The sequence below is a fragment of the Pyrus communis genome, chromosome 3 (assembly GCF_041283825.1).
Source record: "Pyrus communis isolate YQ-2024b chromosome 3, ASM4128382v1, whole genome shotgun sequence".
Taxonomy (NCBI): Eukaryota; Viridiplantae; Streptophyta; class Magnoliopsida; order Rosales; family Rosaceae; genus Pyrus; species Pyrus communis.
The window spans coordinates 25,589,138-25,600,407 of NC_142567.1; the positions used below are offsets into that span (position 1 = coordinate 25,589,138).

An 11,270-nucleotide genomic window follows, 5' to 3' on the forward strand; every position below is an offset into this window, starting at 1 on the left:
TTTGGTTCGTAATAAAATCCGATTGCCATTGAAATTTAATATTTGAATATTGGGTTATATACAAAAAGACGTTTCTTTTTTACATAGATGTACTAACTAAACACTTGGATAGAAGAAGAAAACAATTTTCTGTAAATAATTTCACTCAAAATTCTTATAAGTTAGGCAGAGATAAATTTCTGCCATTCATCATCTTGAATCCCAAACGATGTCTGCCGAGTCATCTTTGCATCTCTGACGGGATAATTCGCAGAAAAATGAACATCAGAGGAAGAAGGGAGGGATTTTTCTCGAAAGTCCTTTCGAATTTCCCATAACACTTCAGCACATTTTTTCATGGAGGGTCTTGAATTTCTTTGAGGTGCAAGGCATTCCTGAGCTAGCAGGAGGACTTTCTCCAAAACCATCGTTGATGCCGGGTTTCTCCGTAGCCTTGGATCCATGACAAGTATCGCGTCTCCTCGTTTCAACATTTGGATTGCCTGCGGATGTAAACATGGTTAGGCTAATGTTTCATTTCATGAATGTTTGTCTATAACACATGGGAACAGGACATCTGCAGAGGAGGATGAAATGATCTACCGCAACTGTAGCGGTTTCATTTGATGAATGTTTCACATGTAAATGCAATGAGGAATAAGGATGAAATGATCCACCGCAACTGTAGCGGTTTCATTTGATGAATGTTTCACATGTAAATGCAATGAGGAATAAGGTGGATGTTACAAGAGCTAGACTCATGTGGTTTGCCTTTATGCTCTATAGAAATATGTCATGAGTGACAGATTGTCTAAAGTTTAACAGAAACATGTGATGAATGTCGGAACTACAATAAATCGGGGAGATTTAGAGTAAAACAAAACTTGAGCAATGACTAATTAATCATGTAAGGTGGAACTCTGGGCAGATTTTACCGCGAAGCAACATATAGAAACAGACATCCCAACAAATTTCCAGTTTCGTGTCGGTTTAGTAATGTCAAGATGCTTAAAATGAGGGGTTATTATACAAAATGGTCCCTGAAATTTGCATGATCAATAGAAATGGTCCCTGAGATTCAAAATCAATAGAAATGGTCCCTGAGATTGTCCACCATCCATGATTTTGGTCATTCCGTTAAAAACGATTTTGAGCAATGTTCAAAACTTTGTAACTCAATCGTTTCTTAACCAAATTTGACCCATAATATATCAAAATGAAGATAGGAAAGTGTAGAATAAGATTATACTTATTTGGAAGCCCAATGGTTGCCGGAGATGGCCGGAAAGGTTAATGGTCCGCAGGAAAACTGAAAAACTTGCCGAAAACTGGGTAACTTTAAACGTTCATAACTTCTTCAATACTCAACCAAATCAAGTGATTCAAAACGAAAATAATACTTCTTGACAAGACGAAGAGAATGATACCTTTTTTCGAAGGCTAACTCGCCGTGGTTTGGTCGGACAATGGCTCGAAAGTGGCTAACCATTTTCCAGTTAGCCACTTTCGAGCAGTTTTCTGTCCAAACCACGGCGATTTAGCAGTAAAGAAAGATACCATTCTTTTCGTCTCATCGAGAGGTATGATTTTCGTTTTTGAATTACTCGATTTCATTGAGTATTGAAAAAATTATGAACGTTTAAGTTTACCCAGTTTCCGGCAAGTTTTCCAGTTTTCCCTCGGACTAGTCACCTTTCAGGCTATTTTCCGGCCATCTCCGGCAATCATTGGGTTTCCAAATATGTATAATCTTGTTCTACACTTTCTTATCTTCATTTTGATATATTACGGGTCGAATTTGTTTAAGAATCGATTGAGTTACGAAACTTTGAAAATTGCCCAAAGAGTTTTTAACAGAAGGACCAAAATCATGGATGGTGGACACTTAGAGACCATTTCTATTGATCATGCAAATCTCAGGAACCATTTTGTATAATAACCCTGAAATGAGTATACTCTTACCCATCTTGTTGTAATTCTTTCATTGGTTGGCTTCTTTGGTTCGATGGGTCGTCTTCCTGTCATAAGTTCTACAAGCACGACACCAAAGGAGTAAACATCGCTCTTTACGGTGAGTTGATAAGTTTTGAGGTACTCGGGGTCCAAGTATCCTGCCGTTCCTTTGATTTGAGTTGAAATGTGAGTTGCATTTGGGTCTGCAGACGATCGTGCAAACCCAAAGTCCGCCACTTTAGCCCGAAGTTTCTCTGTGATGAGGATGTTTAAAGATTTTACGTCTCTGTGGATTATCGGAGGATCTGTCAAATACATGAGACGATTCAGGTTGTCAAATGCCTTAACAATAATAGCCTAATCAAATTAAATGGGAAGCAAGATGAAAACATCTTTATCGGTCGAGTAATTTGGATTGAAAATGATGTACACACCTGTATACATGTGAAGATAGGTGATTGCATGAGCCACATCAATAGCAATGTCCAAACGTTCTCCGGTTTCAAGTTCATTTCCATTTGTACCTTCATGAAAAGAGGACTATTTTTATATACATTTCTGGATTAGTAGTATGTTATTTCTGATGATATTCGGATTATCTAATTATCACAGAAAAGAAGAAAAATACAGAGCTTCCATGGCGGGAAAAGTGTTCCGAGCTTCATGTAAAACACAACCAGACAACTAAAAAGCTAATTTTTTCAACTGAAGGAAAAAGGAAACAGGACACTGCCAATGATCCTTCCCTAGTCATGGTAAGGCGAACCAGATCGAATACTCTCTTCTTTTAATAGCAGAATCATATCTTTACCATAAATTTTCCATCACTTTTCATTCTAGTTCGATTTATCTAACTCTTTTTGTTACTTAAAGTTGACATTTGTTTATGCTCTCCGACTTCTACTGACTAACCCTATTGAGTTTCATAACTAAGTTTTCATAAGACTTACCATCCAAATGCTCGCGAAGCGTTCCATTTGCAACATATTCAACCACAATAATCCGCTCATCTCCATGCTCCAGATATCCATATAACCTTACCAAATTCAGATGCTCGATCGTTGACAAGGTAAGTATTTCATTCTTAAACGCCGTTTCTAAGATCTTGTCAGATGCAGCCTGCACAAATTTTAAGTCGTTATGCAAGCTAATAGAAAATGAGATTAACTATTGTCGGAACAATGCTTTACCAATTAAAAGGATTCCGCTTGTTTCTCAATGTATAAGGTACTACAATCAATTACGAGGCATAAATTTCTATACCTTCCGAGCACGCTTTACAGCAACAAGAGATCCATCTGCAAGCCTTCCCTTGTACACCGTTCCAAATGCACCCTCACCAATCTTATTTGCTGGAGAGAATTTTTCGGTTGCTTTGAGAATCTCTTCGTAAGAGAAGTTCGTCGTCTCAATTAATCCACTGGAAAAACTGATGGACTGAGAGAGCTTTAACTTTGACGAGCTCTTACTCCTAGTATCACTCACTGACGAACGATCAGTTGAAGCTGCAGGGCATAGGAAAATATTAACAAAACTAACTTCTCAATCTTTGATTTTTGAAAGCACTGCTCGTTTGGCAAGTGCTTTTAAATGACTGAAGAAAATGTTTTGGATTCTAAAAGCCCTTGAAGTGCTTCCTACTAAAAGCATGCTAAAAGCACTTCGAGTGCTTTTCCAGAATTAACTTGCATTTTTATTAAGGTTTGGTTTCAAAAATATTTTATCTAAAAGCATTTTAGTCGTTTAAAAAGAACTTGTCAAACGAACCCAGTATCTACCGAGCTGAAAATTTCTATGCATCTGCATATGGTATTTACCAAGCTGCAAAACACATGATTATAAGTCCATTTGGAAATGCTTCAATGGAAAGCACTTATACTCAAAGGCGCTTTTATTCAAATTACATCCAAAATTTTCAATAAAAATGCAATTGTATCCGAAAATGCTTTTAGCTCTTCCAAAAGCACTTCTGAACATGTTTATTGTAGATCTGTGCAGAACCAATATGGAAGTAAAAACTTACACGAAATCCCCCGGATTCGAGAATCATTTCTTCTTGTTTCAATCAAAGCAGCAGCCTTTGAGGCGGCCTTTCGCTGTCCGAAAAGAGCTGTGAAAATCCCGGCAACTTTCTTCATGGCAACCTTGATATGCCTCAGGACAGGAAGACTTTTGTGCTCAGCTTTGTTCTTGTTACCATCTTCATACCGGAAACTGGCGATTTGCTTTCTCTGATTTGCCTGCGGATTATGAGGACTTGGTGTTCTCTTCATTGCCAGAAGATATGGAGTTTTTGGCCGTCTGATGCAATTTTGATCAACATTTGGCTTTGTTGTTTACAAGTAGCTTTCTTGCATTTATGATTCTTACCTATAATATTTTTATTTAATAAAATAATTGAATGTTTACTAAAGTCTTAAATTTTGGATTTTCCCACTAATGTTTATGTTTTGTAAGACTAATTCAAGTGATTTTGTGGATTAGTCGCCATCCCAAGTTTTGATGGAGGACAAATCAGCAACAGCATTTTCAGTTAAATATTTTAAAAAGGAATTCGTTAGTGGCTTCATCATTACAATTCACTCTTCCAGAGATCGAAAAGACTCACACAAAAAGCCTCACTTTAACTACCATCGTGTAATTCACCAATGTTAAAAATTTAATTCAAGATGCGATACGTGTCTAGAATTTGCTCCTAATCAAATGTTATGATTTGGTCAGTAGAAAAATTGTATGTGTTAATCCTAAAAAAGAAGAAGAAAATAATATTTGGTCAAAATTGGAGGATATTTTAATAGGCTGCAGATTATAGTGGCAAGCCAAGTTGCAGGGCGGGTTACATCACATGAATTGATTGAGAGCTTTTGCCTTGTTGCATGATTGCATCCCTCTTTCGATCCAAAGAAGTTATTTCCGCACTTCCTTTTTCTCCTCTTATGTACTGTCCTTTCTTTTTCTAATTGCAGGATTAAATAAATTAAAAAAGGATTAAGAGATATAAATAAATGGACTGAATGCAAAAAGGGGAAAATGGGATTTACTTAAAAGGACCCGGCTACTCTGCCTTTCCAATTCTCATACACTATCATCCTCTCCTATTTATGCGGTCACGGATAAATTACATCAACATTTTATATCACTATTACTTTTTGTCTTATTATTTGTATAAAAAAATCAATATAAAATGTTAACGTAGCTTAACCGTGATCGCACAAAATAGAAGAGGATAAAAGTGTATGAGAACTGAGAAAGCAGAGAAGCCGGGTCCTTACTTAAAATCATTTTCCTTTTGCTCAACTCTTCATTTTCAGCATGTGCTTCTGACCTTTCAACTTTTTACTTTATATCAAAAAGACAAAGAATGATATTGACTTACATTTGGCTATTACCTGACGGAAATGCTTCCGCTAGTCGCTCATGCATGTATGAATCGTATGAACCGCAATCAATCAATGAGGAAGCAAGAACAAAGAATCTGGCATCGTACCTCTGGAACGTATTTACACATATCTTTTACAAAATTTGGTAATCAGGATCCCCATATGCGCCTGAAACAAACTATTGATGCAGGAGGAAAAGGAACACTACCAGAAAATCCACTGTACACACTTCAGATTCATACGATGAACAAACAGGATATTTATTAATACAACGGATGACTCCGAACGATCTGTACAATTCGTCAAGTCCGCCTTCCAACGTTCTGTCCAATTCCATGACTGCTCCGTTAGTTACAGTTGAAAACGCATCATCATCGTCATCATCAATCGATGCTTTCGCCAGCAGCCTTTAAATATCATTCATGAACTGTCAAGCAAACGTCAATGCACAATCCAATTTCATTAGGGATATAAAACTGCCAACACGTTAGGAATTTAAAACCGTGTAAATGTTTAAACAGTATAACAAAGCAACAAATTGGTCATTATGTCAAATCTCCACAATTCCTAATGGAAGTTTAAAAGCGGGGCAGGGGCTTGGAAGGAAAATCAAATTTGAAGAATCGATAACGATGATACTTACCAGGTTCATCGAAATTTACTCTCTCTCCAGTAGAAAAGACGACGTAGAAAAGGGCAGCAAGAATATATAAGAGCGATGTAAGCAATAGAAATCCTTGGAAAGAACCCGCGAGTTCAACAAAGAAACCAGCTCCAACTGTTCCCAAAATGGCAGCAAATGTTCCAGCAGTATTTGAAATTCCTAACACAATAAATAACGGGATATCATCAAATTTTACCAAATCAACAAGTTATTTCACTACGCCTTGGAAGCATTAATATACTGAAAATTTATTCTAATTTTACATACCATGTAAAACACCGGAGTACTGTGGAGCGATCTCCTGGTTAAAGAAAAAAATATTAATTAAGTCACACCAAACAAATAAAGAATTAATTCGAGGTACTAACTACCATCAAATAGTTGACTTTAATAACATTCTCTAATGCCAACCTGGAGATTCACAAGAAAACCAGAGTGACTAAAAGATTTCAGCCCGACTGCTAACGTAAGCCAAGCAGATGCAACTGCTGGACTTTTTGCTGTAATTAAACCCATAAGAGCTATCCCAGGACCAATGAAACCGATTGACTGCAGAGAAGGAACAATATTCACATTCAATAAGCGACTAGAAATTCAATTCATATAGGATATAAATTTTTCTTTAACAAAGATCCACTTTGACTAGAAATTTAACCATCCCTGGTGGTGAGAAACTTTTGGTAGTACTAAACTTCAAGATTACAAGTATACAGTACAACTTCTGCAAATAAGCTCAAAATATAGACGTTTCCTTCCCATCTATTTTATTGATCATTCAAACCATATTTGAAGTGAGGATCTCCAGATTATGGATTACCCATCTTAGTTTAAGGCCTCGAAACAGTAAAAAACTAGTATACAGAACTGCAGCACATACCTGCATGATCTTTTGAGTCAAAGTGACACTCGTACCATTTCGTATCAATATATCTGACCACAAACCACCAACATATCCCATGACTGCCATGACACTCCATGGAACAGCACTAAACCAAGCTGCCTGTCTGAGGTCAACATGGTACACCTGAAGTAGATCAAGAATCATACATAAGCTACACAACACTCACGATAGGAAGCGAAAATGAAATTATAGCCAAACATTAGGCCTTACAGAGTTGAAGTAAATGGGCATCCAGGAAAGAAATATGAAAAAACCCTGCGAAATTTGAAAAATGAAATAAAAATAATCAGTCTGTGCTGACATATACAATTTCCATACAAGGATACAAAGTAAATATGAATTCACAAAAAGCTATCTATAGGGATTTTGCCCGTTAGATCTTGTTATATTCAACGCATTTAAAGGACATTAACAATATGATTCTCAGAGTAGAATAACCTGGCATGAGATGTATATGCATTACCCAACTGTGCATGGCATTTGCAACTATTATGGACCAGGTTGGCATTTTAGAGAGCAAGCGCCTGAATGGAGGGATCACTTTGGCTGTCTTAGGTTTATTCTCCACGAAAAAGGACTTCTGCCGCTTGTTTGATATGTAATCCAATTCATATTTTGATATTTGAGGATTTCGGTCAGGAGTACTTGATGTTGCAGATAACCACACCAAAACCTAAAGAAATCCAGATAAACCAAATATCGCGAATGGTACAAATATACCACCTTGTGACATGAGGATTGGAGAAAGCATGAGTCCTACTGCACTTCCAAGCTGAAATCCGGCCATTGCAAGTCCAACAGCCCTGGCTCGTTCTGTTTGAGGAAACCACCTGAAACAAAAAGTTCATACCGTGGTCAACATTTTAGCTCCACCAACAATTTAACCAAAAAACACCAGTAAGAACATCATTAAAGTGGCTTTAATGTGATTGGTAAATCCATAAAGGAAGTTTGGAGACCACCGTCACCTCGCTACCATGTTGTTCATGCATGGAAGAGCCACTCCTTCTGCAATTCCAAGGAGAGCACGCATCGCAAGGAGGGCCCATAGAGAATTTTCCGCAGCCCACGGAGTAAGAAAGGTTGCTAAAGACCACAAAGCCACTCCCCAGGCCATGACTACCTTACCACCATAATAGTCCACAAGAGTCCCTCCAGCTATGGGAGAAACGAGGTAACCCCAAAGGAAAGATGACTGCCAAATGTTTTTTCAAATGAGTATTTCAGATTCCCTACTATCAACAAAAACAATTTCTAGAGCGATTTTGTTGAAAACCCAGGAGTTCAACTGTTTTAGCTTAAAAAAATAATAATAAAGAAATCATTTCTGCACATCCGTTCCCTCCTTTTGCACACCATGTTTATTACGTCCCTTGATTCTCAATTGATTTATTCAGTCCAGGCAAAAATAAACATGGGTGTGCAAGGGGAGAAAATGCGCTTGCGGAAATCACTTTCCATAGTAATAATGAGAAATGGAGTCCATAGATTGAACATTCACGGGCTCATTTTGTTTTTGGAATCAATCGTCAGGCCAGACAAGTACTTAAAGTGCTTCATGCAAGAAGCACACCACTATGACACTTGGTGCTTTTGCATGAAGCAGTTTAAGTGCTTTTAAAAACAATTCCAAACGAGTTATACATCTAAACTGCTTCTTCATAAGAGACCTATTTATAGGACTTGCTAAAATATTTATAAAAAAAAAAAAAAAAAATTTCAATATAATCACCAATTATTTGGATCAAGTTCAACTCTTTGGTGTTTGGGAGCATTCCCTCAGCTGAAGGCATTACAAATTTCAAAAATTTATGCGGTCATAAACTTCTTAAATTCAAAGAAAATTAATTCAACCGAAATTAAAATACAAAAATAAAAAGAAAAGAGAGATGAGGAGAGAAAACTACCTGAACAATACCAGCAAACGATCGGCTCCAGCCATTAGAAAGCGATAACGGCACAATCGCCACCGACATCACAACACGGTCGGCATTACAGAGAGCCAGAGCCAAAGCAAGCATCGCCACAACTTTGACCCGCTCCGAGGTGATAAACTCGGCGAAACTCGGCGCCTGAACTTCGTTCTCCTCCGAAAACGAGCCGAACTGAGCGTCGTTGGAAGAAACCCTAAATCGGTGCGGGAGAACGAGGCGGAGCTCGGCTGAGCCATGCTGCAGTCGAATTCTCTGCAGTGAGCTCGCCGACGAAAAGTCTCGGAATCGGGTGTTTCGGTTCTGCGAGTCGACGAAACGCGGAGGGAGCTGGAATTTCGGCGATTCAGGTTTTGGAACGTTTCGGTCTCGGGAGAGAGTGAGATAAGAAGTTCGGATTGCAGTTGCAGAGGCCATGGTGGAAGCGCGCAGTGGCGGAGAAAGTCACAGTCGCCACTGAGAGTGACGACGGAAATCGGGTGTTTTGATAGTGCCAAAATTTCGGGTATTTTATAACATGTTCAAATAAGTTTTTTTATTTATTTTAAAATAATTAAATTTTGTTTTGCAAAAGTCAGCCCGTTTAATGATTCGGCCCCACACGGCCCTGGTCTTTATGGGCTAGGACCGGGATTGGTTTATCAAGTGGGCTACCTCAAAAACAACCCAAACCAACACGTACCAACTTTCAATGGGCCAGATCGAACCGGCCCGTTTGACAACTCAGACTCTAATTATAAACAGTAAAAGACTTCCGCTCCAACTTTCTCTCTCCCCCTCTCTCACTCAACTGGAGCGAGAAGCAAGTGACCATTTATTATAACGGTGAAAAGGGATAGAGTATTTGCATGATGTTGTGAATTCAAATTTTTTAGTGTTTAATTTAACATCTAATGCCAAAGAAAAATAGATCATTTTTTAATCTCTTCCTCCTAATCTATCAAATCGAAAGATCTGTACCGTTGAAATTTGATTCAATAGTTAAAGTTATTATAACTTTTAAAATGTACCCCCATTTGTAGTCATTTAACCAAATTTTAACTGTACGAATCCCTTAATTTTGTGGATTAGGAGGGAGGAAATGATCCCTTTCCTATAAATCTAATATAAAAAACCCGGCGGTTATTGCAAAGTGGCAGAGATGGTGAAGCCGCCGTCGTTAAGACTGAGGCCGTGGTTGTCGTTTTCATAGCTTTTCCCACCATTTTTGAGCAACTAATCACAGCTTTTACTGATAACATTAGTGTTTTTCTGGGCTCAGTCATCATGTACTTTCTCTTACTAAACCCTAATGTTTTGAATTCCATCTATGAGAAGTGTAAAACAAGGAATATATTTTCTTTGATTTTGTTCCATTTTATCTCTGAAGGTGAGTTTATATTTGTTTTTCCACTATTGATTGATACCTCATACATAAAGGTATTAAAAAATTTATGTATTTCTCCAAGGAAAGTAATTTCCACACACCAGTTTTCTGTCTGCACGCCATGTTTCTAGTGAACATTGCAAAAGATGAAAATGAGTATGCGGAAATTATTTCTCTTTCTCCACTTTAGATGGTGTGTAACTAAAATAGAGATGAATGATAGTTTTCCATCATGTGCTTGGGTATAAAAGCCTCTTTTAACCAGTTTTTGCAATTAATTAGGTCATTTTTTGTTAACAAGGGATTAGGGGTACGAATGGGTTCGGTATCAAAGCATCAAGCAATGGTTAAAGAGAGGATCGGCGCATTACCAGGTGCAGTCCTCTGTCACATCCTTTCGTTCCTACGAACAAAATATGCTGTGGGGAGTGAGGACCACCGTTTTGTCTCGAAGATGGAAGAACGTATGGACTTCTGTTACCTCTTTAGACTTCAACGACGAAGATTTTAATACTACAGAGAATGGTTGCTATGGCTCTGATCTCAAGCAATTGAAGTTGGTTCTTTGTGATTGCTACTATGCCGAATTGCTAGCCGAGGGTCTTAAGAGATCAGCTAATCTCAAAGATCTTTTCTTAGAAGTAAGATGTCTTCATACGTTACGTAATATGGAACCAATATACAATTTTTGCGATAATTCTCATTCGTTCATTCTTTAAATTATGGTTCAGAGCGTGAAGTGTTATCATAAATGTTCAGAGCCTCAATGGAATCCACCAGGATTTGTGCCTATTTGTTTGTTGTCACACGTCACGACCATCGCCATACGAGGATTCAAGCAGCGGGAGATTGAGATGGAACTTGCAACGTAGTTCCTAAAGAACGGTAGAGTTTTAGATAAGATGATAATTGATACAAGTTATTTGCAGATGACAGAAGAGTTACGCGAGAAATTTGCAATGTTTCAGAGGGGTTCCGTGGCCTGTGAAGTTGAATTTATCAAGATGTAATTTAGGGCTTACAAGGATCCTGCTATCACACTTGCAAAACGATCCCTTTCGTTGGGAAAAGGCTTTACTTACATCAATCTTTGCCG

At 38.0% G+C, this 11,270-nt stretch overlaps 1 protein-coding gene and 1 pseudogene across 2 annotated transcripts; both read right to left on the reverse strand.

Annotated features, from left to right (window-relative positions):
* LOC137715868 (calmodulin-binding receptor-like cytoplasmic kinase 2) lies at positions 1-4,367 on the reverse strand. Its single transcript, XM_068455220.2, has 6 exons — positions 3,956-4,367; positions 3,196-3,437; positions 2,883-3,051; positions 2,367-2,456; positions 1,942-2,237; positions 1-482 (listed from the first exon to the last, which is right to left on the reverse strand). The coding sequence occupies exons 1-6, from the start codon at positions 4,203-4,205 to the stop codon at positions 162-164; spliced, it is 1,368 nt and encodes a 455-aa protein (XP_068311321.1). The 5' UTR covers positions 4,206-4,367; the 3' UTR covers positions 1-161.
* Positions 4,368-5,385: 1,018 nt separating this feature from the next.
* LOC137716222 (putative anion transporter 4, chloroplastic) lies at positions 5,386-9,289 on the reverse strand (annotated as a pseudogene). Its single transcript, XR_015960972.1, has 9 exons — positions 8,785-9,289; positions 7,846-8,072; positions 7,341-7,707; positions 7,088-7,132; positions 6,854-7,000; positions 6,388-6,525; positions 6,244-6,277; positions 5,956-6,135; positions 5,386-5,739 (listed from the first exon to the last, which is right to left on the reverse strand). The product of XR_015960972.1 is annotated as a putative anion transporter 4, chloroplastic (transcript).
* Positions 9,290-11,270: the final 1,981 nt, after the last annotated feature.